Below are 22,825 nucleotides of genomic sequence, written 5' to 3'. Positions count from 1 at the left end.
GGTTAATGCCCCCTACACAACTTTAGTGAGCAAAAACAGATTTTATATTGATGTCGTGATACGAGACTACATATCATCTTAGATACGGGATGTTGTCATATCGTCGGATGGCATTTGCGTTGTCTCTGCTCTGTTTTAAAGGCTGCATTAAAGCGAAAATGATGTAATTTTCAGAACTTCCCCGACCGTTCTGTTATTTGCTTTTTTTGGCGCACCGATGATCATTTATCATCGTCTCATTGTGTAAATATTTTTCTTAAAACGCCAATAGTCACCCCTCAAATATTGTTACGGGATTGATATCGAGGTCTTTGGTCAAGAATGTTGTCACATTTCATTTTGTCCACATCGCCCCGGGCCGAAGGTGATCCTCCGAGCAGTTCGTACGGCGTTATTAAACATCTATAAAAAAAAAAAGTCATGCCATCAGGGTTGACCCTGTTTTTCTTTTGTCTCTGCGTGCAGATGCCCAAGGTGCAGTACCGCTCCAACTGTAAGCCCTCCACCTTCGCTTACCCGCCAGCTCTGGAGGTTCCTAAAGAGAAAGAGAAGGAGAAGGTGAGAACTGAGGCGCCACAACAAATCAGCTTGTTTTGATTTCCTTTTTCTGAAATTATTAGCTCAGGAAATCTGACCTCGTTTCGTATTGATTTGTGAATCATTTCGAACCCTCCCTAAAAGACTCGGCATTTTCTTAGCTGTTGTGTTTATTATTTCAGCATCTCCGGCCTATTTTTTTTCTCGGTTGCTTCATTTCACAATCCTCGCTGCTCTCGCGGAACATAATGAAGGACGTTTATTTTGTGGTTGACTAGTTTTGCACGTTTGAACCCGTGTTTGTAGAAGGTTTGAATGTCTCTGGTGTTGTCTTACGTTGTGGAAATGTCTCTCGGTCTCTTGTCTCGTGGCAGGTATCCACCGCTGTTCTCTCCATCACAGCCAAAGCCAAGAAGAAAGAGAAGGAAAAGAAAGAAAAGGAGGAGGAGAAGATGGAAGTGGTGAGTGGAAAAAGACCGACGCTCAAACGCTCTGCCCCCTTTCTACTAACAGTTTTATCTGACTTCCTTATCTGCGTTCACTTGTTTCACTCCTTAAAGATGAATTTATCTATTTAGTTTATTTACCGAGCAGTAAAAAGGTTACAGTCGGCAGTTTTATCTCCAGAAGCAGGACGATTTTACTTGATTTAAACACTCTTGTGGGTGTCCTTCTTGAATTAAAGCAAAACTACACGTGAAGTTTTCAAAGATTTATTACACTGTTGTAGTCTTAGACTGCTTTGAAGGTAAGTAGGTACACTAAAACATTCATAGTATAATCTGCATTATCGAAGGATTATTTTTTTATGACAGCCACGGTGCCTCTGTTGGCTGACTTTGGCTCCAGTAAACTATTTGACAGCACAGCCGCAACTTGGTGTTTTTAGTTTAAGCTTCTTTTTTTTTTTTCTTCACCTTTTGTTGTCTTATTGGGTTTTGTTGACAACTAGTACCTAGTAACGCACTTTACTGTATCCCTCCTGGTTTCAGATCAAATGTCAGCTATTGTCAACTTATTGTGGTATCTGAGGCGAGCACCCAGTCGTCCAGTCTGTAACACACACACACACACACACACACACACACACACACCTACCTTTATTTCTTTTTTTCCTGTCCTAATGTTTTCACTCACCCACTCCCAGTGTTCACAGACAGACTCTGTCAGTCCGGAGCCAGTATAACTTTCAGTGGGATTTTCTCTGGGCGTTAAGCAGCCTGTGAGATCCTGTCTGGCACGCTACGTCTCGGCTCTGCTGCTGAGAGACGAGCCTGGAAACGTCCGGCCTGCTCACACCTCAGGCTTTTGATTTGATTTGGCTGGACTTGTTGAGATGGAGGTTGAAGCAAAGGTTTCCACTGAAACTGGGTTCACGCAGTTCAGAATCTGTTATTGTTGCCTTAAAGCTGGACTGTCCTTTTACGCTCATTCTTCATTGTCATCTTTATGGGTCCGTAGCATCTGTTGAATAGCGCAACCAATCGTTGGACATCAAGAGACGTTAGAACTCATAATTATTTAGAAGAATATTCAGAAAAATGTATCGAGTATGTCGGGTCATTGTTGATCATTTTTCCTAAAAAAAAAAAAAAGTATCGGAATGGAAATGCTGTTTATCTTTTTTTTGTATGCATACTGTGTAAATTCTAAAATACTTACAAAGTGAAAACAAATCAATTGTAAAGAAACAGCAGAGTCCACAGGGACGGCATCGTTACGAATGAAAAAGTGCAAGAAAAACAAGTATTTAAAAGTCCCTGATGCAGAAAATGCTGATTCTTTGTTTGCAGGAGGTGCAGGAGGCCGAAAAGGAGAAGGAAAAGGAAAAGGAGAAGGAGAAGGAAAAGGAGAAGGAGAAGGAAAAGGAGAAGGAGAAAAAGGATGAAGAGAAGGAGAAAGAGAAGAAGAAAGAGGCCGAGCCAAACTTCCAGCTCCTGGAGAACCCGGCCAGAGCGATGCCGGCTCAGCTGAAAGTCCTCATCATGCCGGAGACCTGCCGATACCAACCCTTCAAACCGGTAAACGGCCTCAGAGAGTGTTTGTGTGTTTGTGCGTGTGTTTTTTGTTTTTTTTTTACAGATTCCAATTATTTAAAGGTCTCGGCAAAAGTCTGTTCTTCAAAAGAGTCCTTCTGCATACAAAAAACAAAAGACAGTCTAACATTGACATAATGATCATTGAAGAGTTCATCACACAAAGTGTGTAGACCGACATTTACACTACAGAGGTTTCCCTTTAAGGATGCGAGTCTCACAGTTTCCCCAAATCATTTCTTGGTTTTAGCGTCATTACTCCTGGATAACATTACACGTACAACAAGCTCGAAATATGTGTAAATGTGCACTAAAGATGTCACGTGATCGTATTTTAACAGTGTAAAAGTATCTGGGGAGAGGAGTTCCCCTCTAATATACGTCGGCTCGCAGCCTGTCGGTGTTTTTTTTTTTTTTTCGGGGTCCGTCAGGAACCCTCCATTCCAGAAAACTCCCCTCTTCGGGCCTATAAAGCGGCGCTCTGCGGTGCTGCTGTAAATGTTGACAGTTTTCCGCAGTAAACGTCGGGACGGCGCTCAGTCGCCCAATGAGCACTCGCCCCGGTCCCGTAAAGAGGAAGCACTGTTTGATTTTGTGTCCAGCGAGCCAAGCCGAGCGCTACATTGTACGGATTGCCGGACCGAGCGCCAGAACGGTGTCTTTGCTCGTCTGAAGTTTGGTAACGCTGCTTTCCTTTTAAGGGTTTGTTTTTGACTCGGAAGGCGGGTTTAGGAAGTGAAGAGGTTTTATATCGTTATCTTGAAATCTGGTTAACGTCTGGAGATTTACTGAAGGCTTGTTACATTGAAAATTAATGTGAGGTTTCCTCTTTGCTTTTATACTCTTTGTAGTTTGGATCCAAACAAAACCGCCTTTTGAAAACCAAACGGTTTTATAACTCTGTGACCCTGAACTTTCAAATGAATTCAACCTTCCCATTTACTGTTTTATTTATTTATTTATTTATTTATTTTCATCAGAACTTCTCGTTTGTACGCGCTTACCTGCTTGCGTTACACTGTAATTATTCCCTTTTATATGAAATTCAAGTACTGCATTTGTTGCGGATGACGCACGTCGTCGGACGTGACCCTGAGATTATTCTTTTATTTTTATTTTTTTAAACACGAGTGTCGGTGTTGAATCAGTAGTTCTTCCCCGTCTGTCACCAGCTCCACACAGGCGGGATCATCATCCTGAAGGACACCAGCGAGGAGGAGGAGGAGCTGGTGGAGCCCGTCTCGGCTCACGGCCCTAAAATCGAGGAGGAAGAGCAGGAGCCGGAGCCCCCCGAGCCTTTCGAGTACATGGACGAGTAGACATTGCTCTCACGGCGAAGGTATGTTCACGCCGAGTCATTCCACCGCACCGCTCAGTTTTTCCCACATTTCGGTCTCTCACCTGCTGCTTCGTCTTTACAACAACAACAACAACAACAAACAAAATCCCTGACTTTGATTTTTAGTGCTTTAGGGATTTGGAATCCAAAACATTTCACTTTTTTTTTTTTTTAGAAGATTTGACCGCACTGTAAACTGTCATCACGCGTAGACCGGCAACAATTTTCCAGTTCTAATTTCCTTCCAGAAGCATTTTATAGTCAAACGACGCGCGAGCGCTTTTTTTTTTTTTATTTTTTTAGTTTAACATCTAGCGAATCGAGCCCCCCGGACGGTGGAAGTCCAGGTCGGGGTTACGTACGGTGCAGCTCCCGCATAGCTGTCGAGTCTGTTTTAACAGGAAGTACCGTCACGTGATGGTTACACACAATGCGGATCTGTGCTGTTGTTTAAAAGCCTGACTCGGTTTCAACCATCGCTGGCTGAGGAATGTAAACATCGCTGCCGGCTTCCAGGGAAAACCTTCCCTCTGTACTCGCCGCTGAAGCTGATGCTCGGCGTTAGATTGGTCGCCACCACCCCCCCCCCCCCCCCCCCCACACACACACACACACACACACACACCCACCCCCCCTCCAACCCATCCCCACCCGAGTAATCGAGTGCACACTCAGGAAACGGGAAGAAAGGCCCACCATGTTTTCATTAGAGTTCATTCCCCTTACACATCTGTCTGGCAGATATTTTATATTACATTTCTGCTGACAGTGCGTGCGAGTCCACTTATTATTCATCACGAATTCGATCAACTCTGCACCCTTTTTTTTTTTTTTTATAGTCCAGTTCCTACTGTTAAACACACAGGCTTTAAATTCAAATACAGACGGTGCAAATTCATGACAACAAATCAGATGGAACCCTTTTTCAAATGATTTCACTTTTTTCCTTTTCTCTTCAGGCATCAGAAGAAATGAGATCCCAGCATCGTGGTCCAGCCCCCCAGCCCCCCAGCCCCCCTCCTCCCGTGTGCATCCGTGTTATCCATCCACCTCCCCCGCTTCACTCCCCTCTTTTTACACGTTTCTTTTCCTGTTCTGGCTCCTCATTTGGCCACGCAGGGGGATGTTTTACATTCTCATGTTGTATAATTTCAGTCCATACAATAAAAGTGATATATATTGGACACTGGTGTGTTTGTGTTCATCAATTTCATGCATGTACAAAATTGTTAAAAAAAAAAAAAAATTGGCACATTTTGGACGACATGCTATAGTCTGACTTTTTTTTTCTTTACATTTTGTTTCATTTCAAAAGAGAAATTTTCACTTTCCAAATTGGAAAAATTCCACTTTTTACAGTATGACTTTTTTTTTTAGGAATTGACAAGCAGGTGTCCAGCAGGAATTGAACCGATGACCTTCTCAATGAAAGGCACCGGCACTAACCACTACACCATTGTGCCCGGAATACTGTGAATTTCTTTCGTGACTCTTTTTTACATTTTGGACAAGATACTAAAATATTACTTTTTTTTTATGACGTAGGAACGCAACTGTTGAAATGTAGAAATAATGAGATGATTAAACATATTATTATTATTATTGGATCGTTACTGACTTTTCCCAAAGATCCTATAACTCATAACACGCATCAATCAGTGAATATATCACATGCGTAAACAATATGTTACTACTGCTAAATATAGAACAAATGCCACATCAGTAATGAAGTAAATTTAAAAAAAAAAACGCAGTAAACTACATTTTTATTTTTACCATATAAACAGAAAAAACTAGGTAGGTAGGTATTTACTTTATTAATCCCCGAGGGGAAATTTTTTTAACTACATTGGAGAGATTCATTAAATTAAAAAAAACCTTAAGCTAATTTCAGCCGAGACGTCCTGAAACATGAGACATCGCCTAAATCAGTCGTCGTTCAACTACTCGGTGTGTCTGATTACCTGCAACACTCCCTTCGTGTCTTATCAGAGTGGTTTCCCTGCTTGAAATCATGAGAATATTATTTTCTCTTTCCCGTTACAGAATAATTATCTGAACCTCCATAATTGCATTCTGCTCGACAGAAACCTAAACTGAAGTCGTAGTTTGAGCGTCGCACATCCAAAATATCCTTCTAATCAAACCATCCGGCTTTTTCAGTAGCCTGCAGAAGAATTGATTTGATTTCATCGTGGTTTTTGGTCTCCCACCCAGAGATCAAGTTTACAATCTTCCAAGTGGCCTGTCCCCCCCCCCCCCCCCCCCCCCCCGATCTAAGTAGGATTACATTTGGTAAATGAAGCTTGATGTGGAAAAGCGGTTTGGGAATCGTTCAGCGCGTGATGACGCAGGCAGTTTGTTTTCTGTATGAAGTGGGTTGTGACTCTCAGTGTGACTCTTAACGTGTAAGACTGGCGGGGGGAGAAAAAAAAAAAAAAAACCGTCTCCGCTGTGAAGTAAGCGGTCATCGGAGATGATTTGCTGCTCGTACCCGCTTCCATCAGAGAACCGGAGTTTATACTCTTTGGCCAGACATTTAGTCTAATCAACTCCTCCCTTCGCATTCCCAGATACTCGGTCAACGGAGGACATGTTTAACGACTTCTATCGACTGCACAGTGTTTCCCGAATTTTCCTCTTCTTGGTCGTCTGCGACGCAAAAAAACACTCCCCCCCCACCCCTCCCCTTTCACCACCAGATCCGTCGCCGGCGTCACTTGGCGCGTGACCGGACGTAGAGCTCGACCCGCTCCGTCACGTCCGGCACATCCGAGCTACGCGGATGGACGCAGAGACGACGGTCCACAACCGTCCGTTACGTCCCTGAAGACTTCTGCACGGGACAAGAGTGTTTGGCCGCGCTTCAGAACGCTTTCCCCGCCGTTCCCAGCTCGGACGACGCGAGGCCCGCTGCAGGCCTCCGCTTCCCCGAAGGTCCCCCGTAAAGCGCCGGTGGGACGAGGTTCAGATTTGTCATCCTGTGTGCGAGTGGAGCATCTGGCTCCGCTCAAAGCCACGTTTCATACTTCTCGCGTCTCTCTCCGTGACAGAGCGGACGTCGTCTTTGTTCCTTCTGGCGAGCTGACAGGCCGACGCGGATCGGTTTCTTACTGAAGAGCGTTGCAAAAGCTTTTCGTCATCTTTCCTCATCATAACAACCGTACTCCCCCCCCCCCCCCTCCCGCCCTCCCACCCTCCACCCCCGCTCCCCCCTCTGCGTCGGCGTCTCGTCCCCCACACCACAAACTGCGAGCGTCACAGGCCGCGTCGGCTCGTAAAAAAAGAATGAAAGCTGGCCGTCGGCGCGTCAACATTCAGTCATTAGGCCGACGATGCTCCGCACCTCTCACAGATCAATATTCGATTCGCGAAGGATCCTCGTTTCCAAAAAGAATTTTTGACGTTTCGCTTACAAAACCGGGGCTCCCATCCCGTGAGCTCGGCCCCAAGCGCTTTTTAGGAAGCGCAGCAAAAAAAAAAAAGTTTGCACCTCCAAATTCCCTGACGATTACAACTACAAATCACCATACAAGGGAATTATGCGATCCCCCGGTTGCGTCCGGTCACGCGGTCGAAGCCGTGGAGGGGAGCTCGCGTCTGACTGGTGAACCAGCCGTCGAGGAAGAGGAGGAGGGCGAGCGTGCAGTCACCGTCTGTGGATGCAGGCGGCGGTGTCGATGAAGGGACGGAGGGTCGGCAGAGTTGTTAAAGCAAACACGCGGACCCGCCGGAGAGCCGGCCGGACGGCCGGGGTCGGGGGGGGGGGGGGGGGGGGGGGGGTCCCGCACAGTTCTTGGCTGGACCGGAGGGGCCAGCGAGTGACGCGCCAGTGGTCCACGACGGAGCTCTCCGGACGCTCGCGCTGGACGACGCCAGGATGTTGTGGATTTTGGCCTCGGTGGCCTGCAGCTTGTACGTTTCCTTGTATCTCTGACGGTGAGATGACAAGAGACCTCCCACAACGGGACAATAAACAACTAATTCATCTGAAAATTCGACGATCAAAAAGAAACTTTATCAACCGCAGTGGTTGTTTGTGTCATGCATTAAGCAAAAATGACACAAAATTACTGTATTTTTGATGCCGGTGCCAAACAAATATATTCAATCTAAAAGCAACATATCAGTCAATGCTTGTTTTTTTTTTTTAAACACAAACACAAATAATTCAGACATGGATCCCTTAACTTTGGATATTAAAGAATTGTGACTGAAATATTTCCTCAGCAGGACAATGTGCAGGTACAGACATCTGTGTTGTTGTTTTTTCCTGCTTCTATTAAATGCTGTTCATGTGTCTTTTTATGCTATAGTATGACTTTTTTTTCATATTTCGGACGACATGCTATAGTATGACTTTTTTTTCATATTTCCGACGACATGCTATAGTATGACTTTTTTTTCATATTTCAGTCGACATGCCATAGTATGACTTTTTTTTCATATTTCAGACGACATGCTATAGTATGACTTTTTTTTCATATTTCCGACGACATGCTATAGTATGACTTTTTTTTCATATTTCGGACGACATGCTATAGTATGACTTTTTTTTCATATTTCCGACGACATGCTATAGTATGACTTTTTTTTCATATTTCGGACGACATGCTATAGTATGACTTTTTTTTCATATTTCGGACGACATGCTATAGTATGACTTTTTTTTCATATTTCGGACGACATGCTATAGTATGACTTTTTTTTCATATTTCCGACGACATGCTATAGTATGACTTTTTTTCATATTTCGGACGACATGCTATAGTATGACTTTTTTTTCATATTTCCGACGACATGCTATAGTATGACTTTTTTTCATATTTCCGACGACATGCTATAGTATGACTTTTTTTTCATATTTCGGACGACATGCTATAGTATGACTTTTTTTTTCATATTTCGGACGACATGCTATAGTATGACTTTTTTTTCATATTTCCGACGACATGCTATAGTATGACTTTTTTTTCATATTTCGGACGACATGCTATAGTATGACTTTTTTTTCATATTTCGGACGACATGCTATAGTATGACTTTTTTTTCATATTTCGGACGACATGCTATAGTATGACTTTTTTTTTCATATTTCGGACGACATGCTATAGTATGACTTTTTTTTCATATTTCCGACGACATGCTATAGTATGACTTTTTTTTCATATTTCGGACGACATGCTATAGTATGACTTTTTTTTCATATTTCCGACGACATGCTATAGTATGACTTTTTTTTCATATTTCGGACGACATGCTATAGTATGACTTTTTTTTCATATTTCCGACGACATGCTATAGTATGACTTTTTTTTCATATTTCGGACGACATGCTATAGTATGACTTTTTTTTCATATTTCCGACGACATGCTATAGTATGACTTTTTTTCATATTTCGGACGACATGCTATAGTATGACTTTTTTTTCATATTTCCGACGACATGCTATAGTATGACTTTTTTTTCATATTTCGGACGACATGCTATAGTATGACTTTTTTTTCATATTTCGGACGACATGCTATAGTATGACTTTTTTTTCATATTTCCGACGACATGCTATAGTATGACTTTTTTTTCATATTTCGGACGACATGCTATAGTATGACTTTTTTTTCATATTTCGGACGACATGCTATAGTATGACTTTTTTTTCATATTTCCGACGACATGCTATAGTATGACTTTTTTTCATATTTCGGACGACATGCTATAGTATGACTTTTTTTTCATATTTCCGACGACATGCTATAGTATGACTTTTTTTCATATTTCCGACGACATGCTATAGTATGACTTTTTTTTCATATTTCGGACGACATGCTATAGTATGACTTTTTTTTCATATTTCCGACGACATGCTATAGTATGACTTTTTTTTCATATTTCCGACGACATGCTATAGTATGACTTTTTTTTCATATTTCCGACGACATGCTATAGTATGACTTTTTTTTTCATATTTCGGACGACATGCTATAGTATGACTTTTTTTTCATATTTCGGACGACATGCTATAGTATGACTTTTTTTCATATTTCAGTCGACATGCCATAGTATGACTTTTTTTTCATATTTCGGACGACATGCCATAGTATGACTTTTTTTTCATATTTCAGTCGACATGCCATAGTATGACTTTTTTTTCATATTTCAGTCGACATGCTATAGTATGACTTTTTTTTCATATTTCGGACGACATGCTATAGTATGACTTTTTTTTCATATTTCAGTCGACATGCCATAGTATGACTTTTTTTTCATATTTCTGACGACATGCCATAGTATGACTTTTTTTTCATATTTCAGTCGACATGCCATAGTATGACTTTTTTTTCATATTTCTGACGACATGCCATAGTATGACTTTTTTTTCATATTTCAGTCGACATGCTATAGTATGACTTTTTTTTCATATTTCAGTCGACAAGCCATAGTATGACTTTTTTTTCATGTTTCGGACGACATGCTATAGTATGACTTTTTTTTCATATTTCAGTCGACATGCCATAGTATGACTTTTTTTTCATATTTCGGACGACATGCTATAGTATGACTTTTTTTTCATATTTCAGTCGACATGCCATAGTATGACTTTTTTTTCATATTTCTGACGACATGCCATAGTATGACTTTTTTTTCATATTTCAGTCGACATGCCATAGTATGACTTTTTTTTCATATTTCTGACGACATGCCATAGTATGACTTTTTTTTCATATTTCAGTCGACATGCTATAGTATGACTTTTTTTTCATATTTCAGTCGACATGCCATAGTATGACTTTTTTTTCATATTTCGGACGACATGCCATAGTATGACTTTTTTTTCATATTTCGGACGACATGCCATAGTATGACTTTTTTTCATATTTCGGACGACATGCCATAGTATGACTTTTTTTTCATATTTCGGACGACATGCCATAGTATGACTTTTTTTTCATATTTCGGACGACATGCCATAGTATGACTTTTTTTTCATATTTCGGACGACATGCCATAGCATGACTTTTTTTTCATATTTCGGACGACATGCCATAGTATGACTTTTTTTTCATATTTCAGTCGACATGCCATAGTATGACTTTTTTTTCATATTTCGGACGACATGCCATAGTATGACTTTTTTTTCATATTTCGGACGACATGCTATAGTATGACTTTTTTTTCATATTTCAGTCGACATGCCATAGTATGACTTTTTTTTCATATTTCGGACGACATGCCATAGTATGACTTTTTTTTCATATTTCGGACGACATGCCATAGTATGACTTTTTTTTCATATTTCGGTCGACATGCCATAGTATGACTTTTTTTTCATATTTCGGACGACATGCCATAGTATGACTTTTTTTTCATATTTCGGACGACATGCCATAGTATGACTTTTTTTCATATTTCGGACGACATGCCATAGTATGACTTTTTTTTCATATTTCGGACGACATGCCATAGTATGACTTTTTTTCCATATTTCGGACGACATGCCATAGTATGACTTTTTTTTCATATTTCGGACGACATGCCATAGTATGACTTTTTTTTTCATATTTCGGACGACATGCCATAGTATGACTTTTTTTTCATATTTCGGACGACATGCCATAGTATGACTTTTTTTTCATATTTCGGACGACATGCCATAGTATGACTTTTTTTTCATATTTCGGTCGACATGCCATAGTATGACTTTTTTTTCATATTTCGGACGACATGCCATAGTATGACTTTTTTTTCATATTTCGGACGACATGCCATAGTATGACTTTTTTTTCATATTTCGGACGACATGCTATAGTATGACTTTTTTTTCATATTTCGGACGACATGCCATAGTATGACTTTTTTTTCATATTTCGGACGACATGCCATAGTATGACTTTTTTTTCATATTTCGGACGACATGCCATAGTATGACTTTTTTTTCATATTTCGGACGACATGCCATAGTATGACTTTTTTTTCATATTTCGGTCGACATGCCATAGTATGACTTTTTTTTCATATTTCGGTCGACATGCTATAGTATGACTTTTTATTCATATTTCAGACGACATGCCATAGTATGACTTTTTATTCATATTTCGGACGACATGCCATAGTATGACTTTTTTTTCATATTTCGGTCGAATGCCATAGTATGACTTTTTTTCCATATTTCGGACGACATGCCATAGTATGACTTTTTTTCCATATTTCGGACGACATGCCATAGTATGACTTTTTTTCATATTTCGGACGACATGCCATAGTATGACTTTTTATTCATATTTCGGACGACATGCCATAGTATGACTTTTTTTTCATATTTCGGACGACATGCTATAGTATGACTTTTTTTTCATATTTCGGTCGACATGCCATAGTATGACTTTTTTTTCATATTTCGGACGACATGCCATAGTATGACTTTTTTTTCATATTTCGGACGACATGCCATAGTATGACTTTTTTTTCATATTTCGGACGACATGCCATAGTATGACTTTTTTTTCATATTTCGGACGACATGCTATAGTATGACTTTTTTTTTCATATTTCAGTCGACATGCCATAGTATGACTTTTTTTTCATATTTCTGACGACATGCTATAGTATGACTTTTTTTTCATATTTCAGTCGACATGCCATAGTATGACTTTTTTTTCATATTTCTGACGACATGCCATAGTATGACTTTTTTTTCATATTTCAGTCGACATGCCATAGTATGACTTTTTTTTCATATTTCAGTCGACATGCTATAGTATGACTTTTTTTTCATATTTCGGACGACATGCTATAGTATGACTTTTTTTTCATATTTCAGTCGACATGCCATAGTATGACTTTTTTTTCATATTTCAGTCGACATGCCATAGTATGACTTTTTTTTCATATTTCAGTCGACATGCCATAGTATGACTTTTTTTCATATTTCGGACGACATGCCATAGTATGACTTTTTTTTCATATTTCGGACGACATGCCATAGTATGACTTTTTTTTCATATTTCGGACGACATGCCATAGTATGACTTTTTTTTCATATTTCGGACGACATGCCATAGCATGACTTTTTTTTCATATTTCGGACGACATGCTATAGTATGACTTTTTTTTCATATTTCAGTCGACATGCCATAGTATGACTTTTTTTTCATATTTCGGACGACATGCCATAGTATGACTTTTTTTTCATATTTCGGACGACATGCTATAGTATGACTTTTTTTTCATATTTCAGTCGACATGCCATAGTATGACTTTTTTTTCATATTTCGGACGACATGCCATAGTATGACTTTTTTTTCATATTTCGGACGACATGCCATAGTATGACTTTTTTTTCATATTTCGGTCGACATGCCATAGTATGACTTTTTTTTCATATTTCGGACGACATGCCATAGTATGACTTTTTTTTCATATTTCGGACGACATGCCATAGTATGACTTTTTTTCATATTTCGGACGACATGCCATAGTATGACTTTTTTTTCATATTTCGGACGACATGCCATAGTATGACTTTTTTTCCATATTTCGGACGACATGCCATAGTATGACTTTTTTTTCATATTTCGGACGACATGCCATAGTATGACTTTTTTTTCATATTTCGGACGACATGCCATAGTATGACTTTTTTTTCATATTTCGGACGACATGCCATAGTATGACTTTTTTTTCATATTTCAGTCGACATGCCATAGTATGCCTTTTTTTTCATATTTCGGACGACATGCCATAGTATGACTTTTTTTTCATATTTCGGACGACATGCCATAGTATGACTTTTTTTTCATATTTCGGACGACATACCATAGTATGACTTTTTTTTCATATTTCGGACGACATGCCATAGTATGACTTTTTTTTCATATTTCGGACGACATGCTATAGTATGACTTTTTTTTCATATTTCGGACGACATGCCATAGTATGACTTTTTTTTCATATTTCGGACGACATGCTATAGTATGACTTTTTTTTCATATTTCGGACGACATGCTATAGTATGACTTTTTTTTCATATTTCGGACGACATGCTATAGTATGACTTTTTTTTCATATTTCGGACGACATGCTATAGAATGACTTTTTTTTCATATTTCAGTCGACATGCCATAGTATGACTTTTTTTTCATATTTCAGTCGACATGCTATAGTATGACTTTTTTTTCATATTTCGGACGACATGCTATAGTATGACTTTTTTTTCATATTTCGGACGACATGCTATAGTATGACTTTTTTTTCATATTTCGGACGACATGCTATAGTATGACTTTTTTTTCATATTTCTGACGACATGCCATAGTATGACTTTTTTTTCATATTTCAGTCGACATGCTATAGTATGACTTTTTTTTCATATTTCAGTCGACATGCTATAGTATGACTTTTTTTTCATATTTCAGTCGACATGCCATAGTATGACTTTTTTTTTCATATTTCGGACGACATGCTATAGTATGACTTTTTTTTCATATTTCAGTCGACATGCCATAGTATGACTTTTTTTTCATATTTCGGACGACATGCCATAGTATGACTTTTTTTTCATATTTCAGTCGACATGCCATAGTATGACTTTTTTTTCATATTTCAGTCGACATGCCATAGTATGACTTTTTTTTCATATTTCGGACGACATGCTATAGTATGACTTTTTTTTCATATTTCAGTCGACATGCCATAGTATGACTTTTTTTTCATATTTCGGACGACATGCTATAGTATGACTTTTTTTTCATATTTCGGACGACATGCCATAGTATGACTTTTTTTTCATATTTCGGACGACATGCCATAGTATGACTTTTTTTTCATATTTCGGACGACATGCCATAGTATGACTTTTTTTTCATATTTCGGACGACATGCCATAGTATGACTTTTTTTTCATATTTCGGACGACATGCCATAGTATGACTTTTTTTTCATATTTCGGACGACATGCCATAGTATGACTTTTTTTTCATATTTCGGACGACATGCCATAGTATGACTTTTTTTTCATATTTCGGTCGACATGCCATAGTATGACTTTTTTTTCATATTTCGGACGACATGCCATAGTATGACTTTTTTTCATATTTCAGTCGACATGCTATAGTATGACTTTTTTTTTCATATTTCAGACGACATGCTATAGTATGACTTTTTTTTCATATTTCGGACGACATGCCATAGTATGACTTTTTTTTCATATTTTGGACGACATGCCATAGTATGACTTTTTTTTCATATTTTGGACGACATGCCATAGTATGACTTTTTTTTCATATTTCGGACGACATGCTATAGTATGACTTTTTTTTCATATTTCGGACGACATGCCATAGTATGACTTTTTTTTCATATTTTGGACGACATGCCATAGTATGACTTTTTTTTCATATTTTGGACGACATGCCATAGTATGACTTTTTTTTCATATTTCGGACGACATGCCATAGTATGACTTTTTTTTCATATTTTGGACGACATGCCATAGTATGACTTTTTTTTCATATTTCAGTCGACATGCCATAGTATGACTTTTTTTTCATATTTCGGACGACATGCTATAGTATGACTTTTTTTTCATATTTCGGACGACATGCTATAGTATGACTTTTTTTTCATATTTCGGACGACATGCTATAGAATGACTTTTTTTTCATATTTCAGTCGACATGCCATAGTATGACTTTTTTTTCATATTTCAGTCGACATGCTATAGTATGACTTTTTTTTCATATTTCGGACGACATGCTATAGTATGACTTTTTTTTCATATTTCGGACGACATGCTATAGTATGACTTTTTTTTCATATTTCTGACGACATGCTATAGCATGACTTTTTTTTCATATTTCTGACGACATGCCATAGCATGACTTTTTTTTCATATTTCAGTCGACATGCTATAGTATGACTTTTTTTTCATATTTCAGTCGACATGCTATAGTATGACTTTTTTTTCATATTTCAGTCGACATGCCATAGTATGACTTTTTTTTCATATTTCGGACGACATGCTATAGTATGACTTTTTTTTTCATATTTCAGTCGACATGCCATAGTATGACTTTTTTTTCATATTTCGGACGACATGCCATAGTATGACTTTTTTTTCATATTTCAGTCGACATGCCATAGTATGACTTTTTTTTCATATTTCAGTTGACATGCCATAGTATGACTTTTTTTTCATATTTCGGACGACATGCTATAGTATGACTTTTTTTTCATATTTCAGTCGACATGCCATAGTATGACTTTTTTTTCATATTTCGGACGACATGCTATAGTATGACTTTTTTTTCATATTTCGGACGACATGCCATAGTATGACTTTTTTTTCATATTTCGGACGACATGCTATAGTATGACTTTTTTTTCATATTTCGGACGACATGCTATAGTATGACTTTTTTTTCATATTTCGGAGGACATGCTATAGTATGACTTTTTTTTCATATTTCGGAGGACATGCTATAGTATGACTTTTTTTTCATATTTCGGACGACATGCCATAGTATGACTTTTTTTCATATTTCGGACGACATGCTATAGTATGACTTTTTTTCATATTTCGGACGACATGCCATAGTATGACTTTTTTTTCATATTTCGGACGACATGCCATAGTATGACTTTTTTTCATATTTCGGACGACATGCCATAGTATGACTTTTTTTCATATTTCGGACGACATGCCATAGTATGACTTTTTTTTCATATTTCGGACGACATGCTATAGTATGACTTTTTTTTCATATTTCGGACGACATGCTATAGTATGACTTTTTTTTCATATTTCGGACGACATGCCATAGTATGACTTTTTTTTCATATTTCGGACGACATGCCATAGTATGACTTTTTTTTCATATTTCGGACGACATGCCATAGTCGTCCGAAATATGAAAAAAATTCATACTATAGCATGTCGTCCGAAATATGACAAAAAGTCATACTATAGCATGTCGTCCGAAATAAGAAAAAAATTCATACTATAGCATGTCGTCCGAAATATGACAAAAAGTCATACTATAGCATGTCGTCTGAAATATGAAAAAAAAGTCATACTATAGCATGTCGTCTGAAATATGAAAAAAAGTCATACTATAGCATGTCGTCTGAAATATGAAAAAAAAAGTCATACTATAGCATGTCGTCCGAAATATGACAAAAAGTCATACTATAGCATGTCGTCTGAAATATGAAAAAAAAGTCATACTATGGCATGTCGTCTGAAATATGAAAAAAAGTCATACTATAGCATGTCGTCTAAAATATGAAAAAAGTCATACTATAGCATGTCGTCCGAAATATGACAAAAAGTCATACTATAGCATGTCGTCTGAAATATGAAAAAAAAGTCATACTATAGCATGTCGTCTGAAATATGAAAAAAAGTCATACTATAGCATGTCGTCCGAAATATGAAAAAAAAGTCATACTATGGCATGTCGTCCGAAATATGAAAAAAAGTCATGTCGTCCGAAATATGAAAAAAAAGTCATACTATAGCATGTCGTCCGAAATATGAAAAAAAAGTCATGTCGTCCGAAATATGAAAAAAAAGTCATGTCGTCCGAAATATGAAAAAAAAGTCATACTATAGCATGTCGTCCGAAATATGAAAAAAAAGTCATACTATAGCATGTCGTCCGAAATATGACAAAAAAGTCATACTATAGCATGTCGTCCGAAATATGAAAAAAAAGTCAGACTATGGCATGTCGTCCGAAATAAGAAAAAAATTCATACTATAGCATGTCGTCCGAAATATGACAAAAAGTCATACTATAGCATGTCGTCTGAAATATGAAAAAAAAGTCATACTATAGCATGTCGTCTGAAATATGAAAAAAAAGTCATACTATGGCATGTCGTCTAAAATATGAAAAAAAGTCATACTATAGCATGTTTTCCGAAATATGACAAAAAGTCATACTATAGCATGTCGTCCGAAATATGAAAAAAAAGTCATGTCGTCCGAAATATGAAAAAAAAGTCATACTATGGCATGTCGTCCGAAATATGAAAAAAAAGTCATACTATAGCATGTCGTCCGAAATATGAAAAAAAAGTCATACTATAGCATGTCGTCCGAAATATGAAAAAAAAGTCATACTATAGCATGTCGTCCGAAATATGAAAAAAAAGTCATACTATGGCATGTCGTCCGAAATATGAAAAAAAAGTCATACTATAGCATGTCGTCCGAAATATGAAAAAAAAGTCATACTATGGCATGTCGTCCGAAATAAGAAAAAAATTCATACTATAGCATGTCGTCCGAAATATGACAAAAAGTCATACTATAGCATGTCGTCTGAAATATGAAAAAAAAGTCATACTATAGCATGTCGTCTGAAATATGAAAAAAAAGTCATACTATGGCATGTCGTCTGAAATATGAAAAAAAATTCATACTATGGCATGTCGTCCGAAATATGACAAAAAGTCATACTATAGCATGTCGTCCGAAATATGACAAAAAAGTCATGTCGTCCGAAATATGAAAAAAAAGTCATGTCGTCCGAAATATGAAAAAAAAGTCATGTCGTCCGAAATATGAAAAAAAAAGTCATGTCGTCCGAAATATGAAAAAAAAGTCATACTATAGCATGTCGTCCGAAATATGAAAAAAAAGTCATACTATAGCATGTCGTCCGAAATATGACAAAAAAGTCATACTATAGCATGTCGTCCGAAATATGAAAAAAAAGTCATACTATGGCATGTCGTCCGAAATAAGAAAAAAATTCATACTATAGCATGTCGTCCGAAATATGACAAAAAGTCATACTATAGCATGTCGTCCGAAATAAGAAAAAAATTCATACTATAGCATGTCGTCCGAAATATGACAAAAAGTCATACTATAGCATGTCGTCTGAAATATGAAAAAAAAGTCATACTATAGCATGTCGTCTGAAATATGAAAAAAAGTCATACTATAGCATGTCGTCTGAAATATGAAAAAAAAGTCATACTATGGCATGTCGTCTAAAATATGAAAAAAAGTCATATTATAGCATGTCGTCCGAAATATGACAAAAAGTCATACTATAGCATGTCGTCCGAAATATGAAAAAAAAGTCATACTATGGCATGTCGTCCGAAATAAGAAAAAAATTCATACTATAGCATGTCGTCCGAAATATGACAAAAAGTCATACTATAGCATGTCGTCCGAAATATGACAAAAAGTCATACTATAGCATGTCGTCCGAAATAAGAAAAAAATTCATACTATAGCATGTCGTCCGAAATATGACAAAAAGTCATACTATAGCATGTCGTCTGAAATATGAAAAAAAGTCATACTATAGCATGTCGTCTGAAATATGAAAAAAAGGTCATACTATAGCATGTCATCTGAAATATGACAAAAAGTCATACTATAGCATGTCGTCCGAAATAAGAAAAAAGTTCATACTATAGCATGTCGTCTGAAATATGAAAAAAAAGTCATACTATAGCATGTCGTCCGAAATATGAAAAAAAAGTCATACTATGGCATGTCGTCCGAAATATGAAAAAAAGTCATACTATAGCATGTCGTCCGAAATATGAAAAAAAAGTCATACTATGGCATGTCGTCCGAAATATGAAAAAAAGTCGTACTATAGCATGTCGTCTGAAATATGAAAAAAAAGTCATGTCGTCCGAAATATGAAAAAAAAGTCATGTCGTCCGAAATATGAAAAAAAAGTCATACTATGGCATTTCGTCCGAAATAAGAAAAAAATTCAAACTATAGCATGTCGTCTAAAATATGAAAAAAAGTCATACTATAGCATGTCGTCCGAAATATGACAAAAAGTCATACTATAGCATGTCGTCCGAAATAAGAAAAAAATTCATACTATAGCATGTCGTCCGAAATATGACAAAAAGTCATACTATAGCATGTCGTCTGAAATATGAAAAAAAGTCATACTATAGCATGTCGTCTGAAATATGAAAAAAAATTCAAACTGTAGCATGTCGTCTGAAATATGAAAAAAATTCATACTGTAGCATGTCGTCTAAAATATGAAAAAAAGTCATACTATAGCATGTTTTCCGAAATATGACAAAAAGTCATACTATAGCATGTCGTCCGAAATATGAAAAAAAAGTCATGTCGTCCGAAATATGAAAAAAAAGTCATACTATGGCATGTCGTCCGAAATATGAAAAAAAAGTCATACTATAGCATGTCGTCCGAAATATGAAAAAAAAGTCATACTATAGCATGTCGTCCGAAATATGAAAAAAAAGTCATACTATGGCATGTCGTCCGAAATATGAAAAAAAAGTCATACTATAGCATGTCGTCCGAAATATGAAAAAAAAGTCATACTATGGCATGTCGTCCGAAATAAGAAAAAAATTCATACTATAGCATGTCGTCCGAAATATGACAAAAAGTCATACTATAGCATGTCGTCTGAAATATGAAAAAAAAGTCATACTATAGCATGTCGTCTGAAATATGAAAAAAAAGTCATACTATGGCATGTCGTCTGAAATATGAAAAAAAATTCATACTATGGCATGTCGTCCGAAATATGACAAAAAGTCATACTATAGCATGTCGTCCGAAATATGACAAAAAAGTCATGTCGTCCGAAATATGAAAAAAAAGTCATGTCGTCCGAAATATGAAAAAAAAGTCATGTCGTCCGAAATATGAAAAAAAAGTCATGTCGTCCGAAATATGAAAAAAAAGTCATACTATAGCATGTCGTCCGAAATATGACAAAAAGTCATACTATAGCATGTCGTCCGAAATAAGAAAAAAATTCATACTATAGCATGTCGTCCGAAATATGACAAAAAGTCATACTATAGCATGTCGTCTGAAATATGAAAAAAAAGTCATACTATAGCATGTCGTCTGAAATATGAAAAAAAGTCATACTATAGCATGTCGTCTGAAATATGAAAAAAAAGTCATACTATGGCATGTCGTCTAAAATATGAAAAAAAGTCATATTATAGCATGTCGTCCGAAATATGACAAAAAGTCATACTATAGCATGTCGTCCGAAATATGAAAAAAAAGTCATACTATGGCATGTCGTCCGAAATAAGAAAAAAATTCATACTATAGCATGTCGTCCGAAATATGACAAAAAGTCATACTATAGCATGTCGTCCGAAATATGACAAAAAGTCATACTATAGCATGTCGTCCGAAATAAGAAAAAAATTCATACTATAGCATGTCGTCCGAAATATGACAAAAAGTCATACTATAGCATGTCGTCTGAAATATGAAAAAAAAGTCATACTATAGCATGTCGTCTGAAATATGAAAAAAAGGTCATACTATAGCATGTCATCTGAAATATGACAAAAAGTCATACTATAGCATGTCGTCCGAAATAAGAAAAAAGTTCATACTATAGCATGTCGTCTGAAATATGAAAAAAAAGTCATACTATAGCATGTCGTCCGAAATATGAAAAAAAAGTCATACTATGGCATGTCGTCCGAAATATGAAAAAAAGTCATACTATAGCATGTCGTCCGAAATATGAAAAAAAAGTCATACTATGGCATGTCGTCCGAAATATGAAAAAAAGTCATACTATAGCATGTCGTCTGAAATATGAAAAAAAAGTCATGTCGTCCGAAATATGAAAAAAAAGTCATGTCGTCCGAAATATGAAAAAAAAGTCATACTATGGCATTTCGTCCGAAATAAGAAAAAAATTCAAACTATAGCATGTCGTCTAAAATATGAAAAAAAGTCATACTATAGCATGTCGTCCGAAATATGACAAAAAGTCATACTATAGCATGTCGTCCGAAATAAGAAAAAAATTCATACTATAGCATGTCGTCCGAAATATGACAAAAAGTCATACTATAGCATGTCGTCTGAAATATGAAAAAAAAGTCATACTATAGCATGTCGTCTGAAATATGAAAAAAAATTCAAACTGTAGCATGTCGTCTGAAATATGAAAAAAATTCATACTGTAGCATGTCGTCTGAAATATGAAAAAAAGTCATACTATAGCATGTCGTCCGAAATATGAAAAAAAAGTCATACTATAGCATGTCGTCTGAAATATGAAAAAAAGTCATACTATAGCATGTCGTCTGAAATATGAAAAAAAGGTCATACTATAGCATGTCGTCTGAAATATGAAAAAAAAGTCATACTATAGCATGTCGTCTGAAATATGAAAAAAAGGTCATACTATAGCATGTCGTCTGAAATATGAAAAAAAAGTCATACTATAGCATGTCGTCTGAAATATGAAAAAAAGTCATACTATAGCATGTCGTCCGAAATATGAAAAAAAAGTCATACTATAGCATGTCGTCTGAAATATGAAAAAAGTCATACTATAGCATGTCGTCTGAAATATGAAAAAAAGTCATACTATAGCATGTCGTCCGAAATATGAAAAAAAAGTCATACTATAGCATGTCGTCCGAAATATGAAAAAAAAGTCATACTATAGCATGTCGTCCGAAATATGAAAAAAAAGTCATGTCGTCCGAAATATGAAAAAAAAGTCATACTATAGCATGTCGTCCGAAATATGAAAAAAAAGTCATACTATAGCATGTCGTCCGAAATATGAAAAAAAAGTCATACTATGGCATGTCGTCCGAAATAAGAAAAAAATTCATACTATAGCATGTCGTCCGAAATATGACAAAAAGTCATACTATAGCATGTCGTCCGAAATAAGAAAAAAATTCATACTATAGCATGTCGTCCGAAATATGACAAAAAGTCATACTATAGCATGTCGTCTGAAATATGAAAAAAAAGTCATACTATAGCATGTCGTCTAAAATATGAAAAAAAAGTCATACTATGGCATGTCGTCTAAAATATGACAAAAAGTCATACTATAGCATGTCGTCTGAAATATGAAAAAAAAGTCATACTATAGCATGTCGTCT

The 22,825-nt window shown here is 36.8% G+C and overlaps 1 protein-coding gene across 1 annotated transcript in view; it reads left to right on the top strand.

Annotated features, from left to right (window-relative positions):
- The window catches only part of psmd1 (proteasome 26S subunit, non-ATPase 1), a 36,316-nt gene extending 31,220 nt beyond the window's left edge, over positions 1–5,096 (top strand). The window contains exons 21-25 of the mRNA XM_069153448.1: positions 466–558; positions 912–998; positions 2,331–2,558; positions 3,746–3,912; positions 4,872–5,096. Of these exons, the coding sequence (XP_069009549.1) occupies positions 466–558; positions 912–998; positions 2,331–2,558; positions 3,746–3,892 (555 nt within the window). The 3' untranslated portion in view covers positions 3,893–3,912; positions 4,872–5,096. The remainder of the gene's footprint in view (positions 1–465; positions 559–911; positions 999–2,330; positions 2,559–3,745; positions 3,913–4,871) is intronic.
- Positions 5,097–22,825: the final 17,729 nt, after the last annotated feature.

This window comes from Embiotoca jacksoni, unplaced genomic scaffold (genome assembly GCF_022577435.1).
Source record: "Embiotoca jacksoni isolate LCO1_2020_lvr unplaced genomic scaffold, fEmbJac1.0.p SCAF_19, whole genome shotgun sequence".
Lineage (NCBI taxonomy): Eukaryota > Metazoa > Chordata > Actinopteri > Embiotocidae > Embiotoca > Embiotoca jacksoni.
This window is presented reverse-complemented; position numbering and strand designations above follow the sequence as displayed.